This window comes from Salarias fasciatus, chromosome 1 (assembly GCF_902148845.1).
Source record: "Salarias fasciatus chromosome 1, fSalaFa1.1, whole genome shotgun sequence".
Lineage (NCBI taxonomy): Eukaryota > Metazoa > Chordata > Actinopteri > Blenniiformes > Blenniidae > Salarias > Salarias fasciatus.
In genome coordinates this window covers 14,918,271-14,942,147 of record NC_043745.1, presented here as the reverse complement: position 1 = coordinate 14,942,147, position 23,877 = coordinate 14,918,271, and the positions used below count along the sequence as shown (strand labels likewise).

Sequence of the window (23,877 nt, the reverse complement as noted above, 5' to 3'; positions counted from 1 at the left end):
AGGATGAATGAAAACACACGACCTATGATCAAGTCATGATGAATTTTAATCTAAAATTAAACAGAACATCCCAGCACTGCAGAGTCTCATACCTTCAGGATTTTCTTGATGCTGTTGATGGTGGAGGTGAGCAGAGTTCGGACCTTCTGGTCGTCGTTGACGTAGTCTGCATGTCTCAGACACATGAACAGGATGTAGGCCGGCAGACCTGGGATCAGATTCACCGCCACGCCTCGAGGCTTCAGCTCTGCAGAGAAACAGCAGCAGACAGGTCACCTCAAGGTTCCCCGCAGTTCCCATCATTCTGTTCTTACCCAGGATGAGATTCTTCACTAGTTTGAGCTCATCCTCCTTCTTGTACTCCAGCATGCCCTGGAAGTCCTTCTCCCTGCGGGGGATGTTGACGGGGTGGATGGGCTCGTCCACCATCTGTCCTGGAGACGTCTGGCCCTCGGCCTGACCCGCTGGGAGACGCAGGTCACGAGACAATCAGCCAACATCCGCAGAACTGGAGATTTACCCTGAGCTGACCGACGACTCCTCTCCTACCTCCCATCTCTCCAATCCTCTTGGAGTAAACCTTGAGCTGCTTCTTGAGCTTGCGGATGGTCCGATCCTGCTTCTCCAGCTGCTCCATTAGATCCTGACGAAAGAGGATGGAGAGACAAACACGCCGGACAGTGAGGACAGAGCGGCTCAGGCTGCTTCGCCGTTTCCCCGCAGCCGTTAAAAGAGTCAAACCAACACTGAGCTGTACAGCCCGAATCCAGGAGTTTAAAAGTCAGAAAATAAACAAACATCTGTAAACAACCGCAGGTCCAAAAAATGTGGGGACAAGATGGAAAACGCTAATTAAATCTCACAGAGTCACATTTTCATCATAACAGAATATAAACAGGTCAGATATTGAATTAGAGTTTATTCACATTATTTAACTTGCCCGTGGTTTTGTGAGAGAATTGATTTTTGATTTTTCCGTCATCAGAACAGTCATCTAAGCTGCCTCGGTGTATTTTGCCACAGTTTTGGTTCAGAAAGTACAGTGGCATTTTGGAACAGTGTTCACGTGTGATTTCATCTCTTGATACACATTTTACCTCCTGAATGTTGCCATAGACAGGATTTGGTATGCATAGTGATAACCATTAGTCCTAGACTTCATGAGGAGTAGAAAATTTAAAACCATCCAAGAAGCAGAAAAAACAAATTAATTCGAGTAAAATGAACCGTGGTAACGCAGGAAAATTCAATTTCACACAATGTCCCCACCTTTTTTAGGAATTGAAAATATAGACTAAAATGGCAGCTTTGCCTTCAGAGAACAGAGAGAAAAGTGGCATTTATAGTCAACATCCGGCGGCCGTGCGAATCGTGTTTTCAGAGGTGTGAAGGCTGCAGACTCGCTGGCTGTTAGGAAGGAGGAGAAAGTGCAGAGCTGCTCCGCTGTGGGTTAGAAGTGCCGCCGGACAGAGTTAATGGAGCGAAACCCGGTGCCACCGCAGCCTCGGTTAGTCCTCACACACATGCAGACAAAACAGACGCGCACTGTCTCTACATACAACCATCCGGCGTAAAATGATGACTCGAGCCTCTCGGGACGCCGTGGGGTCGTCGGCCATGAGCTCCTGCCAGGTGAAACCATTCAAAACAAATGAGGCTGTTCTACTTTAAGTGTGTGTGTGTGTGTGTGTGTGTGTGTGTGTGTGTGTGTGTGTGTGTGTGTGTGTGTGTGTGCGTGTGCAGGTCAAACCTTTTAAAGGGGCACAGCGCAGTTTTAAATATTAAATTATCAATTATTCACACCCACATACGTTTGTACCTTTGCCTGATGGGCAGCAAGAGCTATTTTTGCAAGATCGCAGTCGCTCCTATTTTCCTGTGCAGCGCACTGAAGGCACAGCAATATGAGTGATTCGGTACGAATCGCTCTAAGGCTGACGTAATGCGCGGCCCGCAGGGGTCAGTGTTTCGCATAAAACGAGCAAACTGCGCTGTGCTCCTTTAATGTGCACTCGTGTACTCAAAATAATGTGAATTAATTTAATATGTTTAATAACCTAAGCTCAGTGTTTTCCAACTGGTTTTGAAAACATCACCAACTTTTTCCTCCTTTAGTATCAAAACCAGTGTGACAAACACCATGAATACTAACCATGCTTATTTGGACATATTTAAAATTCTTCATCATCTAAACTCACAAGCACTGGAAAATGAGCAGTGCACTGACACTAATTTAGCTTTTTGTTGACTTTTTTTACTCCTTTAATCAAACCACTGCATGTACACTATCAAATTTTATTATGTTTTTGAACAATATTTTACACAGAAAGAATAAATGTCTAGAAACAATTTACCCTTAGATGGATTTTTTTTAATTTTTATTTGTGCTTCAAGGCAATCTGATGGCTGAGTGGTGCATCTGACCATAAAGACCCCCAGCAAGGGAGCCGTCTAGAACCATCTGCTGTACACCAATCCTGTTATTTCCTCACATTTATTTTCTTTCATTCAGTCTCGTGTCTGCATTGTAAAAGTATCCCCAAAAGGATGTTTAAAACAATCAAAAAATAAAAACAAAATCTTTAAAATGCTTTTGAAGCCAAACTTGCTCTGTGCTACACTTCAACTGAAAACATTCAAGTATTTTTTTTCCTTTAGTTTTCTCCTAAAGGTGAGCTGTTTGTGCCGTGGACTCGTTAGCCCGCCTGCATTCGCGTGTCGCAGCGTACCAGGTTCTCGTTGGTGAGCCGAGTGATCTCATGTTGCAGGCTGGCTTCGATTCGGGCCTCTGGAGGCAGCTGGAGGTTTTGAGCCAAGAGCTGCTGCTGACGGTTGTTCTCCTCCTTGACAGTCTGCAGCTCGCCGCGCAGCGACTCCACCTCATTATCATAAGTTCTCCGCTGAGTCTGCAGCTGGTGCTCCAATAACCTGAGGGGGAGGAAGGAGGAGGAGGAGGAGGAGGAGGAAGAGGAGGGTGGATGCAGATGGGAGAGAAGAGTGGAGGGTGCAGAGGGAAAGTGAAGCATGGGAGCACAGAGAATGGTGGAGTAAGTAGGAATGCAGATGTTGGGAGACAAGAGAGAAAGAGATAAAAAAAAAAATCAGCATCGGGGAATCAGTGAGACTCTCAGCGTGGAGAGAGCAGGAGGAGTTTCCTCTGCAGGGGGGATGCAGCAGCATGCTGTGCAGACACGACCAGCAGCCCAGAGTCCAGCCTCTCTGAGCCACACTCATCTCTGCCGCACAGTTTTTAAAATAGTCTTCTCCTTGAGACGCTGAACCAGGCTGAGGGAGCAGTCAGAGGTCAGAGGTCAGAGCAGGCTCAGCCGGCAGATCGTTCACGTTCCTTTTAGGAAATTGTTTGCCAACATGCAAGAGGTTTTTCTATATTAGGGAAACTAGCAGAGCTACTTTAAAGAGAAGGTGAAGAGTTTGAGTATTCAGTTTACTTCCAGCTCATTAGTCATTAGTAAAGATGGTTTCAGACACATGACGGATATTTTAATGTTTACAGCATCCTGACATGGCGTTTGACTGCCTCCAGCTCAATTTGGACACAAAGATGTGCACCAGTAAAAAAAATCCCTCACAAAACTGCTTGTTATTTATAATAGAAATGTTACAAATCCTCAGTGAGCATTGTTTGGTTGTCAACTGTATTTTTTCATTGTGGGAAATTTCATTAGAAACTAAAGAAAAAAAAAAAAAAAGAAAAAAACTTTAATTGAAGTGTTGAAAACAACAGATCTGAGTCAAATAGTGGTTGTGAGCTTTAAGTCCCGGGATACACAAACCTTTAGTCAGCATGGACATCGGAGGTGCCGATGATAAAACAGCTGACTGCTGAGAAGATTCACTCTGCCGCAAACCAGATGCATCACAGCGTGAAAGCCATGAACAACCGCAAACACTATCTGAGGCACGCTCTGCTGTGGATGTTGCATTATGTGACACTGTACATTTTAATGAACTGTCATTACCCGTGAGTGACGAGGTTACCAAGAAGGCAAGGCAGATTCTGCTGCATCGTCAGAAATAATGAAAACCTTGTGTAATCTACTGAGAACAATGCAGGCTTGTATACAATTATAACCACCAGATGTTTAACAGATCAAACCATGCAGCAAAATCAATGTGAGGTGAAACTGTGACAGGTTAATAAAAAGTGTGAGAGAAAACATCAAAACAAAGAAAACCAGCAGATCTTATCCTTTCCTCTTGAAAGGCAAACGGATCATGCTTCAAAAAAAAAAAAAAAAAAAAAAGAAAGAAAAAGAAATCACGCTTGTGTTTGAAACACAGTTACACCTGACGGTCTCCTTTAAGCCCTGATTAACCAGCCACAGCTCTCCGTCCTCATTCAGCTTATGGAAGTCTGGAGCAGCAGATCTGACCGACACACAACACAACAGGAACATGAGAAGCACAGTAACACAACTGAAGAATGAAGCCGTAGTGACCGAGACGTGCGCAGAATGACAAAAGTAACTTGATCTGAGTTTTGTGTGCATGTAGTGAGGAACACCCTGAGTGACTGTGGAGAAACACATGAAGAGACTTTAACTTACTTTATATTCAATAAAAAGTGATTCTTGTTGAAGGTGTTTGACAGTGAAAATTTGTTTCCATTTTGAATCATTCATAATACTTTCATACTGATTAAACATATTTTATTAATACTGATGCTAATTAGTTCACTGCAGCAATAAATGTAACTGCGGTACAACACATTTGAAACTGGGCAAGTAAGATGCTCAACTTTTTCCAGAATTTCTGCCATTATTATGAAAGGTCTTTCCTCAGCTGACTCCCCTTGACTTTAATCTGCCAACTTCATCACACTATATTTTCTGTGTTGTACTCCTGCAAAAATTTTCTACTATCTTCTGTTCCTCTTACTTTTGCAACAGCTTTCAATTTGTGACGGACCATCTTCCATATCATGCGTCTTTTTTTGTGCTGAATAATTTTGCTTTCATGATCTGAAATGTTTAACAATCTCCTCCACTAACACATCCAGCTCCATGATGTCTCATGATATTACAGACAAATTAGCACGTCATACAGGATCTTAGTAAATCAGGCCCTATATTATACATGTTTACAGATTTTAAGATTTTTTGCTTTATACATAAGAATGTGTCTCACTGAACAAGTGGCGCTTTTCGTTTTTTTCCACAGATTTAATGTGATCAAAAGAAACAAATGAATCATCTTGGGAGGAAGTGAAAATACAGTGACGCAAAACACAACTTTGAAGGAAGTTCTGATGAGTTATAATGTCAATGATGATACCTTTTTGTTCTTGAAATTAAACTCAATATTGACCCTGGTGTGTGTTACAGCATCATGCATTCACTTTATCACCACAGCAGTGTGTTAGTCTGCTTTCAAGACAACAAGATACACACAACTGTTAAAACTCAATGAAATGAATAAATAAGGGTTAGTGCATGTTTCAGTGTGTAGCAGCACAAACTTCCTTGAAGTGTGCAGTGCATTTCTGCTTGAAACAAAATTAAAACATGTGTGGGTGGATTCATGCAATATTCATGCCAAACTCATTCCATAAAGGTCAAACCAAACTTCTTCTACCACAGTGTCTAAACTTTGCTCCCCGTTATTGACTAAACTGAAAGAAGTGTCACTTGCGGCTCAGACTTTCTCATGCTTTCTGCCACACAGCGGTTACTGAAAGAGCAAACACGATGGTCACCTCCACAGTAACTCCAGGACTCTCAATGTCCATGAAAAGACCCTCTGAGTTAATTTGAAACCATTTAGAGGTGAGTCAAAACACTTCTTGCTCTTCCTCCATGCGGGTCGACAACTCAGTTTCGCTCTAAGTTGAAAAGACTTTCTTGTGCGTCGGTGTCAGGAAGCTTGAAAGCACAGAACGTCCCGTTCTGCTGGATCTGATCCCAAACTGGAGCTGGTTAAGTTATTTCTCATGCTGTCAGGTCAGAAAACGCCGCTCAAGCTTTCATCTTCCCCGCAGCGTGAAACCAGCTGTGTCAGCCGCACTGACATCAGTGTTTTTCACCCCCGCCGAGCGACAGCGTGGCCGTGCATGCTCTGCTGCGCCATGCAGGGGGCGCCACGTCTCGTCGGTTACCTCAGCCTACTCAGGAGATCACTGACATCCAGCGACTGACGCATGAACCTGGGAGATCTGACAGGACAGACAGGAGCTCACAAACACACGCAGAAAACACGCACTGCACACTGCTTTCACAGTGGATCCGCAGCTCCGTGACGTCAAATTTAACCAAACTGAAGATGGAATCGAGAATTTGGAGAAGAGTCAAGAAAGACGTGGAGACGAAAGCAGCTGGAACGCCGTACCTGTTTGTGTCTTTGAGTCCGACGTAAGCTTGCTTGAGTTCATCGGCGTCCTTCAGCTTGGACACGTCGTCAGCGTACACTGAAGGCTCAGTCATCGTTTCCTGGGAACACAGCGGGAGGAAGAGGGAGACACAGGAACGGTTAAAACCACCCAGCTGCATCATCGCAATTATTCATGCTAAAACTGTCACATCTGGGCCAAATATAGATTATACTCAATGTGGGTTTGAATATGTGAAAATATGAATTATCGTCACTTCTTGTTATTTATGTGACGATACAAATGCACATTTTTAATGAGCCACACGCAAGCTTTAGTAGAATCCACTGTTCTGATATACAGCAAGTTGTATTTACAAGGACAGTGGAATGACCGGTCAGCAGAACGTCGAGCGGCACAGAATGAAATCGGTTTGATGAAGACAAACAGACAAATGACAATACAGGTGAAATACTCAGGCAGGCCACATCCAGGGCAGACAGGCTTCATATTTACTCTCAGAGTAAAAACAGTTTTCACTTCTTTTGTGATTCAAAGCTGTGCTTTATGTCTTTTTTTCCCCCCATTGTGAGGAAGCTTTAAAGCTTTTCATATAAAAGAAACAACACCAAGTTGGTTTGCAGTTTTACTTCATTTGCTGATGACTGATGAGCTCTATTTCAAAGAAACACATTCGTAGGTGTTTTTCAGAAGAATAAAGTAATTCACGTCATAATTTCCACTCATAATGGAGCCAGAGAGTTTGCACCCGGATGGAATTTCTCGCCTGTAGATGCTTTGCACACTGAGCAGATCAGACGACAGTTTAGTGACCAGCAGACATGCAGGATGCCGTTTGTCAACTGTACCTTCTCATCCTGTGGGGAGAGCGTGAATGGAGGAGAGAAGGTGGAGACAGGAGAGTTAGACACAATGCCGGGGACAGTGACACAAACACCGTGAACAAAGTTTGACAAAAATAAAGACCTGACATGTAAAAAGCGCATCTTAAAAGTCTCCATCATTGAAAATTTATTTGAACTGTCAGTTATTTCTAATTGAAGTTTGCCGTTAATAAACTGGAAAAACAGCTTAGCCAATGAGATCTTGTTTTTCCATTTAGTGTTTAATGTGAAAATATTTAAAAAGAAAAGCATTCACCATATATCTGTATAACGGCAATTATTCTAAAAGATATGCAAATTGAGCTGTTTAAATGTAATTATGGCAAAATCTAAACATTCTACTGTTGTCTTATTATCCACATCTTTCGAATATTATAGGTCACTGAAACATCCCAAATATCAATTGCTGTCTACTTAACTAAAAAAAACAAAAAAAATCTTTGAAATTTTCTGAAAAAGATTTTTTGTGACATTTCTGTGAAACAGACAGAAACAGATGAGAGTGAGAACATCTAAATGTGAGAAGTGATGCCAGCAAGCAGTCAAACACCCGACCTTTTCACAAAAAAACACCCACATGCAAACAGAGACGGTCCGTGTTTCAGTGATATTCAGACGAAAACACACTGAAAACAAAACCAGGCTTTTGGTTTTGGAGAAGGACAGAAAGAGAATGATTAAGCCAGTGTGGTCCACCTTGTGGTGCATGGCCTCCTTCTGGCTGACGAGCTGCGAGCGCAGGATCAGCACCTCCTCCTTGCGGACCTCCAGCTCCTCGCAGGAGGCGTTGAGCTGCTCCAGGAGCACCTTGTAGGCGGGTGAACCCGGAGCGCCGGCGCCCGTGGCTGCGTCGCCCAGCAGGCTTTTCCGCATCTCGGCAAGGTCATGCTTCAGCTTCTTGTTCTCAGACTCGAGCTCCTGGCGCTGAGGAGACAAGAGGTTCGGCGTTTAGAGGATAACAGGGGAAAATAAGTGAATTAACGTTGAGATTTCATCAAACAAGCTGATCCAATCTCTCTGTAGATCTGTGAATGTTACTAGAACTTGTGTATATTCGTTTTTCTTTCGTCTGACAGCCGCTTACCTTGAGGGACTCGTACTCCAGCTCAGCTCCACGGGCCTTTTTAAACTCTGCATCGTCCTGAAACCGAGAGCAGAAACGTGGCAATCACTTCTATGATAAAACAAAGTAAGCTCCACTCAAAGAGGAAATCTGAGTTTGTAGATTTTTGCAGTAAAAATGCCTTTTGCCAATGTAAATATATAGACTACTAGAACAGCTTGTTTATAACTCTTTCAAATGGAGCCACATTTAGAAGGAATATGAATTGAAAGGAATGTACTGAGAGTTAAAGTGAGCTTATATGTGAGTGGAGTGGCGGTGGAGGAGGACGGTACCCTGGCTCTAGCCCGCTGGAACTGCTCCTCTTTGTTTTCCAGCTCGTTGCGCAGCGACTGCTTCTCTTGTTCCAGTTCTGTGAGACGCTTCTGCAGCTTGAGAGTCAGCGAAGTGTCGATTCCTCGAGTCACGTCCTGAAGCACAAAGAAATGTTAGGGCGTTTGAGCCGCATCAAAAGGTTTCATGAAAGATTATAAACTCTGTGACGACTCAAGTGAAATTCTCGTTTTAAATGCATTTCTTCCGGACTCAGTCTGCGACACTCAGTGTTTTGCTTAACAGAAGAAACCATGTATATGAATATTTCTTTCAGATGAATCCGAGTGTGCTTCTGCTCGATTGTCTTACTTCGGCGGCGCGGGAACCTTCTTCCAATTCGGCGTACTCTGAGTTGTAGGTGTACTCTGATTCGTTGCTGCTGTGGGTGGAGTCTGTTCTCCTGTGGCCAGGCTTGGAGACGTGCTTCAGGGGTGAAAGAAAAAAAGGCCTTTTTAATTTAAGATTATAAAATCAAGTTTGTTCTGCAACTCCCACAGATGGGACGGTTCAAACAGTAATACTAGCAGGATTTGCCTTCTACTCAGCAGTGCATCGTTGTGCTAAGAAGTTTAAAAACAAGACTCAAACTAGAGAGCAGCACTGTGCAGACTCCTCATCGGGAGGGGGAAACCCGCGCTCCTCACCGAGGACAGAGCCATCTCCTCCTTCAGGTCGTCGTACTTCTCCTCGAGGCGAAGGTGTTCTGTCAGGAGATTCTGGTAGCGAGAACGCTCCTCGTTCAGGTCTGTCTCCAGCTGCTGAGTCTCCTGTGCTATAGCACGAGTCATTTTCTCTGAGAGGGGAAATCAAGAGGGAAACGCATTTTAAAACAAGCCCCACCGTGCAAATGTACCGAACAATGAAATGTCCCTGAGAGGACTGAAGCGACGGCGGTGACAGAGACACTTAATTATTCTCACCTGTCATTTGCTGACTCTGCTCCTGAATCAACCGGTTCAAGTCGTCCTTCTCCGTCTTCAGCAAACCGTTCTGATCTCTCAGATCGGAGACCATCTAACAAAGATAAGCCAGAGTCAGTCACTGCTGGCATCGAGAATAAAACCATCATGAAGACATTGTTCAGAAACCAAAATAAAGGAGCGCAGCTGTTACTTTCTGTTTGACAGCAAGAAGGTAAATCAGGAAATTCAAATGATCAAATCACTCAGTTTTAAGTCAGTAAATAGTAAATAGCTGAACCTCTCCAACATCTAACTGAATCAATTTCTTTCATCCAGAAGTTCAGAAATGTGAAATGTAGGACTTTTATATTATACAAGTGTTATATTTCCATCTGCCATCAGACTCCTGAGCAGCTCAAAGGGATCGAAAATCATGGACTTCACACAAATATACTTGTTATATTAATGAAAGGAGATGAAACATCAGATGCAGGTAAAACAAATATAAATTGACAAAGAAAATTATGATAAAAAATGATATTTTGGGGTTTTAAATGACTAAAAGCTGGAAGTGTTTTGTTATGAACTGTTAGTCTGCCGGTTTGCTTATTGATGTTGACTAAAAAAGAAACGCTTTTGAAACCACCAGACTCCTCTTCAGAGTTTAACAGATTAGATTAATGGAATGTAACCGCTCGTGTTTTGACATGCTGCATTCTTTGAAATCGAGTTATATAATCTGCGGGCATGACCGGCGTAAAGGCAGGCAATCACGAATGAAAACAAACTACACTAAAGCACAGGGCTGAACACACAGCAGCTACCTCACTGCCACACTACTCCTGCGCTCACCTGCCCCGGGGCAATACTGCCCCCTGAGCCCACCGAGAGCTCCTTTGCCCCTGCTGCGCTGTGCCTCCTGAATCGGGGGGAAAAAACTCTTCCTCAGGCAAAAAAATGTGATATTTTGTGACATTTATATTTTCCAGTCAACTACAGGGATTGTACTTGTTATGAGACGTCTCTAAAAACCTCTGTGTCGAACTAATAAAGGGGATTTTTCTTTTTTCCTAATAGCTACAGTCTTGGGAAGATGATGAGGAAAGGGTCGTAGGGGGAGTGGGGAAACGGGGGCTCCTGTCTTACTTTCTCCATTTCGTTTTTGTAAGTCTGCGCCCAGTCCTCGATGGTCTTCTTCTCCTGCTGCGTGCTGCTCAGCTCCTTCCTCAGCTTCTCCAGCTCCTCCAGCAGGGACGACACCTGGTTGGCCTTGTTCTTGTTGTCCTCCTCGACCCCCCGCAGCCGGGTCAGCTCGCCACGCATCCGCTCGCTCTCCACCGTGTAGGAGCTCTCCAGGCCAACCAGTTTGTCGTTGACCAGCCGGTTTTCCTTGCTCTGGTGGTGGAGGAGGAGAAAACATGAGTCCAAAAATGTATTGAATGAATAATGACAAAATACAGAGGGAAAAAAAAACAAAAAACAAAAAACAAGAGGTCAATGCGTCACCTGCTCGTCGATCTTCCTCTGCAGCTGCATGATCTTGTTCTCCATGCCCTTGTTGAGCTTCTTGAAGTGCTCCACCGATCGAGCCTCGATCTTCAGCTTCTTCAGCTCGCGCCTGGCTCTCATCCTGCGGATGCAGCACTGCAAGTAGACAATGGACCGAAGGCAGCGCTTGTACCAGCACCGAGCCAGCCAGCCCCGGACGCGCTTCTGAATGATGACGGCTTTTTTCTGGCGCAGCAGCTACGAAAGAAAACAGAGAAAGTGGTTAAAACACTGTGGACTTCAGGCGGACATCACCAAAAGAGTGACAAACGCTATGTAAGCCAATCATTTTGATGTGTTCTTGTTTGACTGTCGTTTCACGTCTCACCCCCTGATACTTCTGCCGGGCCATGTAGGCTCTGAGGATGGTCTGCATGGCCAGAGCAGCAGCCTGCTTCTGCCTGTAGCGCTTCTTCTCCACGTACATCCTCTGGTACTTCTGGATGACGGTGGCTGCCTGAGTGCGACGCATGAATTTGGCCAGGCTGAGAAGAGAAACCAGACGTTCGGTCAACGATTCCCGCTCCCCGGAATCAACATGAGTCACTAACGTTTCTTTACAACTTTGTTTTTCGGTGCAGCGGGATGCGAGTGTCTCACCAGCGGGCCTGGTATCCTCTGGTGAACCTCTGGATGGTGATGGCGGCACTGCGCTTGCGGAGATACTTCTTGCGCGCCAGCCAGCAGCGGATGGTTTTCTGGATGCGGATGCAGGCGGCACGCAGCTTATCTGCCCTCAGCTTCTCCAGGTAAGCCACCTGCCCGGCCCTGAAGAAGATCTTCGTCTTACCAAACTGATATTTGTCCTGATCCTGATGGGAGGAGCGAAGATCAGAGGTGAGACAGCGGAGACAGAAATCACGAGAAAAAATATCCACGACTTCTGGAAATTTGGGGCTTTAATTTGTGTTTTTAGCAGGAAAAGAGGAAAAACAAATCCACCTGGACTAATTTCTCCAAAACGTTCTTGCAGGTCAACTTCTTGTCGGGCAAAACATCCTTCTGCTTCATGAGGACTCTGTAACGACTGAAGAACTCCTGGTACGTCCATCTGACACACACACACATACACACACACATTTAGACAACCGAACATATCCCTTTGGTTTTATCTTCCTTAATAGAAGCCCCTTTGTCTGCCTAAAAAGAAATGTCTTCATTTCAAATAATTATATAACAAAAAAATAAAAACCATGTTCTATGTTGTGGATTTTGTTGCGTATAACTACAAGTTTTACCACAGAGTTTTAGAATGAATGATCCAAATGAAATTTTCCAATTCATAAATTAAATCTTAAATCATTTTAAATTCCAGCACTGAAGGCCAAAACAGTTACTGACCGGTAAAAGACCGGAGATTATCAATGATCGTCCTTTGAAAAGACGCATTAAGATCATTCATACGACTCTGAAAATTCCCTTTGGGGCAAAACACCAGCATGTGACACAGCGTGAGAGTCAGCCGCAGAGCAGCTGGGCGCTTCGCTACCTGGATGGGAATCCTGCAGCAGAGATGCGAATAGTTTCCAGGACGCCGCAGGCTCTGAGCTGCTGCACCGCACGTTTGGGATCAAAGCTGTCAATAACAGACATCCACAATCAGCATCGCCTCAGTCGAACCATATCTAAAGCTATGACTTACACAGCAAAGATGCTTCCTTTCAACTCTTCTGCCATCAGAAGTATATTCTCAGTAATTTAATCAGATGGCTCAGTTCAGAGTATGATGGAGCAATTGTTTCAAAAAATTGTCAATTAATGGGATGTTACTCAGAATCTAAGTCACAAACATAAACAAGTCTGAAATGAGAAAAATAATCCCATCATATAGCCAGAGAGTAAACCAAGACTGAAGTAAAAGGCAGATACGGAGGGTGGAGACTCACGAGAAGGCCTGCTTGAAGTCGTTGGGTTTGATGCAGCGGACGTAGTGTGGAGTGGTAGCATTTAAAGTTTCCATCAGCATTTGCAGTGAGTTACGAAACTACGAGAGAGAACGAGAACATCATCATCATCATCATTATCATCATCATCATCATCATCTCTTTAGTACCACTGAAGTGATCACGTTAGAAATGAGGCATGGGCAGCTTCAGTTTCATCCTCTCTGACAGAGAGTCAAACTGCAACACGAACTGGAGCCACTGATTCAAAGAAAAACGTTCAATCTAAATGCACGCATCTCATAATTACCACCTTAAAATGCTGATCACGAACTGCATGAACAGTCACACTCACAGTGTAACAGTGCACAGAATCAAACCATCAACTGTAATTTGGAAATTATATTGCGGTAACAACAATGTGAATGAGGCACAAAATATACTTAAAACTGAAGCAATTAGTATTTTACCATCTGAAGCATTGTGGCACACTGCAATTAAATCTGTTGTACAATCCCAATAGCAATTACATGAAATTATTCATTGTGATTTTAGAGCCTTTCAAAGTTCATTTTTCAGCGTTTTGCTCTCCCTGGCTCTGGATTATCTATCGTTGCTGAGATCTTCACCTGACAGCCGACAGTCTTCTTGTGCTCCTTGCTGCTGGAGTCCCGGCCCTTGTCTGGCTTGACGCTGAGGCGGGTTCGGCCTCCCGTTCCCTGGACTTGCCCAGTGGGGCTGGTGGCTTTCTCCTCGTCACGAAACAGCTCCACCAACAGGTCGAACTGGAAAAATCAGCCCGATCCCAGTTACAAACAGAACAGCTGATATGCAGACAAGCCTGTCAAAACAAAAGACTGTAATGACATTTCACCCTGAATTAACTGTTCAATCAAGATAAATTTGCAACTTATAAAGATAAGAAATGACTCCAAAAGTATTTGCTTTCCTTGGAGTCATGCCATACTTACTGCAGTGCATATGGGCTCACATAGCAGGAGGGCACATTTACAAACTTTGGTACTGTTGTTCAGTGAAAGAAGCATGAGGGTTAATTTTCTTTATCACACTGACGCAGCCGTTCGGCAGTTTGAGCAGATGAGTGAGTAGATTTCGCTTGATTTGTTGATCGGCATTTTGTTAGATTCATTCACAGTCAGAGCTGTCGTAACGCTAATGGAAGGAAAATTAAAGTGAAAGGGTTTAGTTTGGTCATATATGACGCTGTGCGTTGGCCATATATGAATGCATGGCGTGGTTTCGCCATGGCGTTAGGACATGAATAATGTGATGAATACCTGAATAACACGTGTCTTTTAGTAAAGCTCACACCCACCAGTCTTGTCCATATAACACTGAGGTTATATGAGGAGGATGCTGTGTTACGTGTGCAGCTTCAGGTCCTCCTGCTGTGCTCAGAGCCGTACCATGCTGCGTCTCTAACCAGCGCCATTAAGCAGGACGGCCACAGACCCACAAAGGCTTTACGTGCTGCTCGCTCTCAGCGTCACTCCAAAAGGATAAAAATACCCTCCTTCCTCCGTCCTCCATTTCTCTGTTGAATCCTCTTTTCTCTTCCAAGAGTGCCTTTAGTGCTCCCCCATGCAGCAAACAAAGGCTGACACACACTCACACACACTCAAACGACTTCAATCTCCTCAGTATTGTTAGAAAGTAATAACTCTGCCAAAGAGAGAGGCCAGGAAGGAGGAGAGACAAACAGAAAAGAAGAAGAAGAAGAAGCTAAATGAAGAGCTGCAGGCGGACCAGCGTTGTAAGAACGCTCGTGTTTACCTTCTGCTGGCAGGGAAGGTTGTCATGATGAGGACAGAACCAAACATACATGGACAACATGGGGACAAACACAATGACATTAAAAGGAACAGTTAAAGAAAATCTGAACCTGGAGAAATGCCCACAGGTCACAGGTCAAAATCAGCACCAACCCCTTCCAAAACTAATACACACATCCAGGATTTAGACTAGACGGTGAATAAAACATGACGGACTGGTGAAGTCGTGATGGATGAAGAAGACAGCTTTTTTTTTTTTTTTTTTTAGATGTGCTTTGACTGACGTCAAACCCAAAAACACAGAATGCAGACATTTGGAGAGAGGACTTCTGCCCTGGGATTTTATCTCTTGTCAATATGATCCAATAACTGAATCGCAGTGCATCGTGGGAAATTGCTGTCATCAAGCATTTTCTTGAAACACTGTACTGATTGGACTTGTGAGCAGACGTCAGCATTACTGTGACACTCCTGTGCATTCTGCAGGTCCCAATGCACTTTCCACTTTCTTCCAGTGTTCAGTGTGTTAATCCTGACACTCTGCTACCTTCACACACACACACAAACCGCCATACGGACCTGATCATAAGGTCTGTGGTCAGGTATTTATGTGTTAAGTGAGATTTGTGTATACTTGAGTGAGTTCCTCTGTGAGATCCGCTGGTGAAGGTGGGCAAGAATTAGGCTTCAGCTCAGCGCACAAGTACGCATTGACGAGACCAGGTAGAGGACGAAACACAGGCTTAATTAGACTGAATCTCATTAAGGGGTGAAAACCATTTAATCCCAGGTATCCATTACCACGCCGACATACAAACAATACTGTGTGTGTGTGTGTGTGTGTGTGTGTGTGTGTGTGTGTGTGTGTTAGAGGTTAGCTCAGTCGGTATTTATCTGTCAACTCTTACCTAGTTCAGCTCAGGCTGAGGTCTATGAAAGAACAGTTGAAGGTCACTGTGAGTATTTTGAACAAACATTTCATCCGTGTCACGTCGTGTCATGGGTGTGTGTGCGCGTGAGTATCAAAAGAGCAGTTAAAATGGCGGCAGCAGGGATTTAGAGAGTTAGGTTCTCTTTTGACTAGACTAACTTGTGTTGATTTCCTGCAGATTTCTACTGAAGTCAGCTGTAGCTGCCACTTCTTTGTTAAACTTACCATAACCTTAACCTAGACAATGCCTGACTGTATTAGACGAGTGTACACATGGGTTAGTGGTCAATCTGGTCACCACACACACACACACACACACACACACACACACACACACACACACACACACACACACACACACACACACACACACACACACACACACACACACACACACACACACACACACACACACACACACACACACACACACACACACACACACACACACACACACACACACACACACACACCCCCAGTGAAGATTGACCAGAACAAGCAATATGTGCGCAGAGGACTATAATCACATTACTTAATATAATTTATATAATTTTATACAATTTCTGGACATAAATTCTATTGAGCTAAATCTTTTATGTACATAATGTTATTGATTAGTCTATATTTACATTTGCATTCCATTTATATACACAAGTATCACTGTTATTACAGCATGACGTTGCATGCGGGAAATTCAATACTGGTGGCATCAACATTACCGGCACACCGCCAGAGGAGGGCGCTGCTTCCCTAAACCTTCAGATGGCATGTTTTTGTCAATAACCTCTAATACCTCCAAAGGATCCGGTGCCATATTTCTACAGGAGCTGCAGGCTGCCTGGTTTTCCACAGTATTTGAAGTCTTTGCAGAGTTTGGTCAAAGTACAGCCCGCTGTGGACCGAACGCATCGTGTTGTTGTCGTTAGTGCTCGTGTGCCTCACCTTGCTGGCCTTCAGGACGTTGATCTGCTCTTCGTTTACCGTGTCCTTGTTTTTCTCCAGGAAGCCGTCACACTGGTATTCCACCTGTGCATCGACAAGACCACAGCAAAGCTCTGTTACCTCAGGAAGGATGTTTCACTGAAGCCTATAGTTTGAACACTGGATGCAATTTTATTTTAACACATCAAATCAATCAGGTATCCTGTTATAATGTCAGGGAACTACAAACACACGCTGTTTCATTCAGAAAGAAAACAAAATCCACACCTGGCAGAAAAAAGAAAATTTAATGGCTGAACTCACTGAACACAAGACAGCTAACAACAACACTTAGGCCCACCTTATCAGCAAAATGCTGGATGATGAAGGCGCGGTTGGACATGCGCGGCTTCTCAAACAGAGTGCAGGTCTTCAGGTGGGTGTTGTACAGTTTCTGAGCCCATGAATCATCTGAACCTTTAGGCATCTGGGGCAGAATGTGTTAAGATCCGTGATCAAATGAATCCGGAAAGCATCAAGACTCTGTATGAGTTTTCTCACTAATTAAATGGCAGTGTTAATTATGGAGTTATTGGACTGAGCCGATTCCATTTTCCTCAGCGCACACAGACAAGTATGTTTCCCTGCAATAATGTCAGCTATGCGGCCCACCTTCAGTGTCAACAGCTTATAAAATGACCTTGCGACGGTTGAGAGGCTCAGAGAGATAAGTTAGCATTGTTAGAGATCTGACTAAGCTGTGAAACTGTCTCGATTCTGCTGGTAGTGGGACTCAGCGCTCCGACAGAGACTCAGTCTGGCAGCTACTGCAGCATTATTATAACTCAGCCAGAAATAACCATCAGTCCCCTCTGAAGTGAACACGACCACATTACTATAAGAGCCTAGGAACTGCAAACAGAACTGCTATCAAATGCATGTCTTGAGGTGCTCAGTATGTTATTGCTCTTCCTGAAAGCACCTGGGAGAAGTGAAAACCATGCAGGTATGCATGACTGCAGTCTCATTCATGGTGTGAAGCGATGCAATGTACAAGCCAACTTCAGTGTAAATGAAAGATGTGCAGCTCCTGAGCTTGCCTTCAGTCAGGTGTGTAGGTGGTGGAGACTCAAATCTCATTCATAGTTCAAGGCAATGACAGGCTGAATGTCAACAGCAGTGAAGCAGAATGTGGGATGAGAACAGAAAAACCCACAAAACTGCTTCATATGCAGCCAGGAAGAAGCTCACAATCCACACTGACACTGATGAGAAGTATTTTGTTTACCCAGTGAGTCAATAATTGTTATGTAAGTTGGAAATTTTGCTTGTGCGACAGTACAGACTGTGTTTTAGATGAAGTTCTGCATTAACATGAGCATGCTACAAAGAGTGTTGAAGCATTTAAGTGTAATATAACAGTGTGTATCTTTTACACTAAGTGGTAATATGAGAGCATGAGAGAGCACCTTGCACTCCTCGTCCAGCAGGTCCAGGATGCCCATCTTGGCTTCGATGAGGTTGATGCAGGGTTGATTGTCGTAGAAGTCGATGAGAGTCCAGGGGATCTGCTCCCTCATGTACTCCTCCTGCTCCAGCTTGAACACATGCTGTGCGAACACAGACACACACACACACAGACACACAGAATTCGGCCTTGAGTTTTGCACTAAACGGAGTGTTGCTGAGATCTCCAAGCCCAGCACACCGTTGCTCACCATGTTGAACTGCTGCTGGAGTTTCTCATTAGCGTAGTTGATACAGAACTGCTCAAAGCTGTTGATCTCAAATGTCTCAAACCTGAAGGACAACAAAACTGAAGTTAACATCTTTTTTTAAACCAAACTTTAAAAAAATGTATTGACTCCTGATTGAATGCTTCTTTAAATCTAGTCGGACTCCACACTCCATGCACATGCGCACCCGTAGATGTCGAGGACCCCGATGAAGGAGTGCTGCTTAACATTGGTGATCAAAGCTTTGTTCACATGCTCTACAATCCAGTTGAAGAGTTTGGCATAGATGTGTTTGGACAGGGCATCGCGGGCATTGGTTGCCTGGAGACGGGAGAGGGTCTTGACGTATGTCTCGGTGGCCGTCTTCAGCTTCCTGTGGCACAGCCACTGGGACATGTCTTGGTAGGTGACGCCCACCAGCTCGCAGAAAGCCGTCAGGTGATGATTGTTGGGCTGCGGCAGAAAGAGGCCATTTCAATCTGTACTATTCAGTGGAACTCCAAGTAAAGAGACACGTTTCCCTTCATCCTGTGAAGAAAATGATTCTTACAGGAATAATGCTGCTGTCTGAGTCTCTCTCTTTTATCTCCACGTTTCCCAGATGCAGAATGGCAGCCAGCACCTGAAACAACCCCATCTGGTAGGACTCATTAATACCTGCCAAAGAAACACACACACAAACAAGGTTTTCACAAGGAACACTTCACCAACACGTTTTTAAGATTTTAACATCAACGAGGATTCATCGTGGATTGCTTTATATGCTGTCCATGTATACAAATGCGTTTAACACGATTGTTTTCAATCGGAGTGAAAAAACACCCATGTAAACTGGGCCATTGTGACCCTACTGAACTCCTGTCAAAATGAGGCAAAATAAGTTCGTTTTCAGTTAGTTAATCCAGGAATCAGTTCTCATCAATGTACAATAGATTATAAGGGGAGGAAATCTAATACTGCAAAAAAAACAAACAAAAAAAAAAAAGTGTGCATGCATAGTTTTTGAGTGAATGTCTTGTGTCACCTAGCAATGTGAAGGCACTGCGAGTGTTGCAAAGCTCCTTGCTGTCGTCCACGCCATCGATAACAGGGCTGCGCCCCTGCCTGGTGTACAGGAAGTCGTTTGCACCACCTGACAGGAGAAACAAACACAGGGTTAATCATCTTCACAAACGTGCATCAAATGCAGTTTCACATAATCTGTTGACCTGAAATCAACATTCTTTTACACAAATGGATTATTTTTTCCTTATGAAGTGACTCATTTAGCAAAAGACTGATTCTTCTGAGTTGAAAGACATATTAAAAAAAAAAAAAACTTTTTAATATCAGACAATATAAGACTGTAGAACCGCAGCAAATCTACTCTGTTGATAGATGATAAAATAGGACTTGTGCCAGTCCGATTTCTATACCTAAGCTTGGATAAATATAGAACTTGTCAGTACAGACACATGACAGAATTGAAGGGGTTCATATGGTTCCGGTGAATTATCTTGTGGAAGCTGTCAGATGTCTGTTCACGGACAGATTAACAGAGACAATGCGAGGGGCTCGGGCTTCTGGGGAAAGCATGAAATCGAGGAGAGTTCTGCGTCTGGACGACGGCATCCCAACTTTCCCTCGACCGGTTTCTTTAGAGACACTTAACACTGAATTAGGGCAAGGCCTGTTGCCTGGCAACACGGTCCACTGGCACGACTGTGACAACTACTCCATTAACAGAGCCAGGAAGTCAGCAGGAGAGGGAGAGACAGCAGCTGTGTGTGTGTGTGTGTGTGTAGCAGAGAGAGAGGGAGTGGGACGAGCAGGTGCAAGTCCACAGTAAGAGCTCTCTACTCTCTGTTTAACCACACATTCATTTTCTCTGATTTCTCTGAACTGATATAAAACCTGAGTCATTCACGACATTCTTTTAGGAAAATAGAGGATAGCCTTTAGGTTTAATAAGATTAGGATGCATGATTAATACAAATACAGAGCTTCTCTCGTTATATTGCTGGAATAATAAGGTACAACAACATAATGAGCCTGAATTAAGAACAGCTGAACACAAAACAAAAGGCACTACAGTGCACTGTTTGTCCAGAGGAGTCAGACTTTTCTGCACAGTTTTAAAACACACAACCCCAGGTGACCAAAAAATAACTGTATAGAAAATACAACACATTTTTTTCCCTGTCAAAACTCTTCTTTTAGTTTTTTTTTTTTTTTTTTTTACATAAGCCCACATTACTGAGGTAATGTATTTAATTACAAAAGTGTTTCTTTTCCTCAGACTTCAGTGACAAGCAGACTGTCAGTGACTCACACACCAGATCTGGGTACTACTGATAGAAATTGTCTCTGGTACTGTCTTCCAAAACCCCTCAGAGACTGTAGTGACTTGAACACATTTAAATGCTTTTAAAGCCCACCCGCTCGGCACTGCTCTGAACCTGTTATCATGTGCGTACGTACGCGTCTGTTTGCTTCAACATATTATCTTTTGTTTTAGCACTTTTACTTTGTTCTTATCTTTTAAAAAGATTCTTTGAGTTTTATAAAACGATACATCATATTAATGAACTTAAATAAATTTACTATAAGTTTGCACCTAGAATGCAGAATAATAATGTTCAGGAATAAAAGCAGATGTGTCAATAGCAACTTGTTCACACATGACTGAGTTTTGCCCTCCCCCCCAATTTTTATTTTTTTTTTCTGCCAGCAAAACAAGTGTTTTTGCATCTTTTCCCAGAACAGTACAGTAGTGTGTATGTCCATGTGTGTATATGGAGACGCAGGGACGAGAACATGGTGCATACCCAGCTTCAGCGTCTTGTACTCGGGTAGATGGGCTGATGCACAGAGCTGATAGAAGATATGATAATTCCTTTCCTCGTCCGCCTAGAGGAAAACAGGAAAAGTTTTTTTTAAAGAATAAATGTCTTAAAAAAAAAACCAGACAAATACAATGCATGCATGATAGCGATCAAACAAAGTTAGTCATCATTGCTTCTTGTTTCAAATGTACTTCTCTGAGAGACCAATCAGCTGGTTGTTTCATTACTGTAACGTTGCATCTGCTATGCAATTACACATCTGCTCGCGCTGATGAGTGGCAGCTGGCAACTTGGTGCATTGCTCAAGGGCTACACAACACATGTGATGGAGTCAGATGGGAATGCTGAATGTACATTCAACTCATTTATGCTACAATATACAAGAAATCCAACACCATATGTGATCCACTTGTATCCCACTCACTATTTGGTACTTGATAGATTTTGTTGTTAACTATTAGAAACATAAGTGATGGGTAACTTGAATAACGTGAGTCCACATCATCAATCGGCTGCCTGAAGATCATATCACTTCATCCAAAACACAGATACCCACACAGTTTAGTGACAGACATGTGAAGCGAGTGCGAGAAATGACTTTCTGCCAACATCCTCGTTCTTCTAGTTGTCCTCCCTATCAGCACAGTGAATACCTGCGCACAGGTCGGCGTGAAACATCCTCGTTCTGACGCTATATGCTGAATTACTGGCTCCACCAGTAAGCCGATACACTCACAGGACGGCTTTCACCGTTATTGAACAAACTCCTACACAGTGACTAATGCACAACCTGGCTGCACTGCATAACTGTAAAGGTGAGCTGGCAGCATAAAAAGGGAAAATACTAATTAAAGCAACTAAATAATATAAACCAACTACAAACAAATGTAATAATAATGTAACAGGAGGATGTAACACTGTAACATCATATAGTGTGTTATTTTGAATTATCATGTGATTAAAGTAAATTTTACAGAAGTCAGACTGAAGCAGAAAAACTATGAAGAAATTTCAGTGACAAATACGTTGCCATCATTTTTAAACAGTATAAAGATGAAGATATCACTGTCAGCTCTAGAGTGTCAATAATGTTGTTCCACAATAAAGATGATATCTTTTCAAATGTTATAAATCAAGACATTATTTGAACAAAAATCAATTTTCTAACTCCTTGTCGGACTTGTTCCGCTGTTAGTTATTCACTGCTGTTTAATGAGATATCATTTGGTGGACTGGAAGGAACTATTTATTTGTCTTAGTGCATGTTTCAAAAAAAAAAAAAAAAGCATACTGACACAGTCTTCTATGTGAAATCAGTACTCAAGAACAAATGTCCAGACACTGAAATAAGCAGAGTGTGAGGGAAGAAAAAGAGGAGCATGCCATGACTCAACTACCAGCAGGACTGTTAAAAAAAAGGGAGTTTACTTTGTTTCACTTGTCTTTTTGAAAAAGAGAATTACTGCTGCATGCTTCCTCTGCTCCAGGAGACACGGAGCGCAGCCTCGCCGCTCATTTGCTGCTTTAGCTCTTTATGAGTTCAGTGGATGACGTTCGAAGGCAGAACACAAAACAAAGCATTTACGTTGCTGAGATGTTGAGCCACTCAGGGCACAAGCTGCCATCAGTTTTCCAGCAACTGAGCCTTTTTTCTTTCTGTTTAACAAGCAAACTGCTGCTGCAACTAGGAGAGGGATTTTTTTTTTGTAAAATGTGTTCTTGAAAGTACCAAAAAAACACAAAAAAAAACCCTGCATAAATATCTCGAGATCAAGATGCTCTAATAAGTGTTCAGAACAAGGGAAGCCAAAGAAAATGTAACAAACAACAAATCATCAGTGATACTTGAATCATTGTAAAGTAGTACTTGATAAAAAAAAAAAGCAGCAGTGCTCCTAAAGTGGAGGTTATTATCAGCCACAAGCCTGAACTCTACTGATGAGGCCTGTGAACGGCTTCATGTGCACCGAAACTGAAAATCTTAAACTGCACTGCAATTTGACAGTCCTTCATAGTAAATTCTATCTTACTACTTTTAAAATATGCATATATGTATGTTTTCATGCCTTGCTTTTCTTCTGCAGAGATGTAAAGTACACTGAACGGAATATCCAACACAAATAAATTTAATAAACCTCAACAGTAACCACTGCAAAAACCGGAGAGTAAAATCAGCTGCTTTCGGTATTTATCAACAGATATGCATAGAACTACCCCTGACTCTAAGTAAAATTGTGGTTTCAAGGACGAGGAAACAAATTTGTGTATTGAAATTGCGTTTGTAAGCCTGTAAATCTTTCACTGAGTGACGAAGACTAGAATTTTTTAAATGGCATCTCCTTTTAAGCCAAGTGCAGATTTGAAGTTTGAACTTCAGCAGAGGCATCTTTCAGGCATTTATCAGTGATTCATGGCTTCACAAGAGCAGCGAGTAAATTAATGCAAGTAAATCAATTTACACCCCAGATGCGTGTTCATCCATGCAAACCTGCACGTGTGTGCACTCACTTGAAAAACCACTCGTGATTTCTCCAGCAGATATGTTCTCATGTTGGCTCCGATGATGCGGTAACGGGCGTCGAAGCCGATCTCGATGTATTTGCCAAAACGGCTGCTGTTGTCGTTCCTGGTGGTCTTCGCGTTTCCAATGGCCTGGGAAACAGGAGAGGG

The 23,877-nt window shown here is 43.2% G+C and overlaps 1 protein-coding gene across 4 annotated transcripts in view; it reads right to left on the bottom strand.

Annotated features, from left to right (window-relative positions):
- myo5aa (myosin VAa) overlaps positions 1-23,877 on the bottom strand; it is a 49,327-nt gene that overhangs the window by 6,833 nt on the left and 18,617 nt on the right. Inside the window, exons 6-35 of one of the 4 annotated variants that reach the window (XM_030099012.1) lie at positions 23,716-23,859; positions 21,190-21,271; positions 19,407-19,514; positions 18,933-19,039; positions 18,570-18,835; positions 18,365-18,446; positions 18,116-18,256; positions 17,008-17,133; positions 16,668-16,751; positions 13,631-13,786; positions 13,005-13,102; positions 12,608-12,694; positions 12,061-12,169; positions 11,719-11,930; positions 11,447-11,603; positions 11,077-11,316; positions 10,717-10,965; positions 9,589-9,682; positions 9,313-9,461; positions 8,978-9,091; positions 8,629-8,763; positions 8,315-8,371; positions 7,927-8,154; positions 7,195-7,203; positions 6,346-6,446; positions 4,309-4,389; positions 2,730-2,928; positions 550-643; positions 315-464; positions 93-247 (exon numbers count right to left, since the gene is read on the bottom strand). In XM_030099012.1, coding sequence (XP_029954872.1) covers positions 93-247; positions 315-464; positions 550-643; positions 2,730-2,928; positions 4,309-4,389; positions 6,346-6,446; positions 7,195-7,203; positions 7,927-8,154; positions 8,315-8,371; positions 8,629-8,763; positions 8,978-9,091; positions 9,313-9,461; positions 9,589-9,682; positions 10,717-10,965; positions 11,077-11,316; positions 11,447-11,603; positions 11,719-11,930; positions 12,061-12,169; positions 12,608-12,694; positions 13,005-13,102; positions 13,631-13,786; positions 16,668-16,751; positions 17,008-17,133; positions 18,116-18,256; positions 18,365-18,446; positions 18,570-18,835; positions 18,933-19,039; positions 19,407-19,514; positions 21,190-21,271; positions 23,716-23,859 — 4,014 coding nt within the window. Of the gene's footprint in view, positions 1-92; positions 248-314; positions 465-549; positions 644-1,559; positions 1,626-2,729; positions 2,929-4,308; positions 4,390-6,345; positions 6,447-7,194; positions 7,204-7,926; positions 8,155-8,314; positions 8,372-8,628; positions 8,764-8,977; positions 9,092-9,312; positions 9,462-9,588; positions 9,683-10,716; positions 10,966-11,076; positions 11,317-11,446; positions 11,604-11,718; positions 11,931-12,060; positions 12,170-12,607; positions 12,695-13,004; positions 13,103-13,630; positions 13,787-16,667; positions 16,752-17,007; positions 17,134-18,115; positions 18,257-18,364; positions 18,447-18,569; positions 18,836-18,932; positions 19,040-19,406; positions 19,515-21,189; positions 21,272-23,715; positions 23,860-23,877 lie in introns of all 4 variants that reach the window. The other 3 variants (XM_030099002.1, XM_030099005.1, XM_030099003.1) reach the window with 3 other exon arrangements.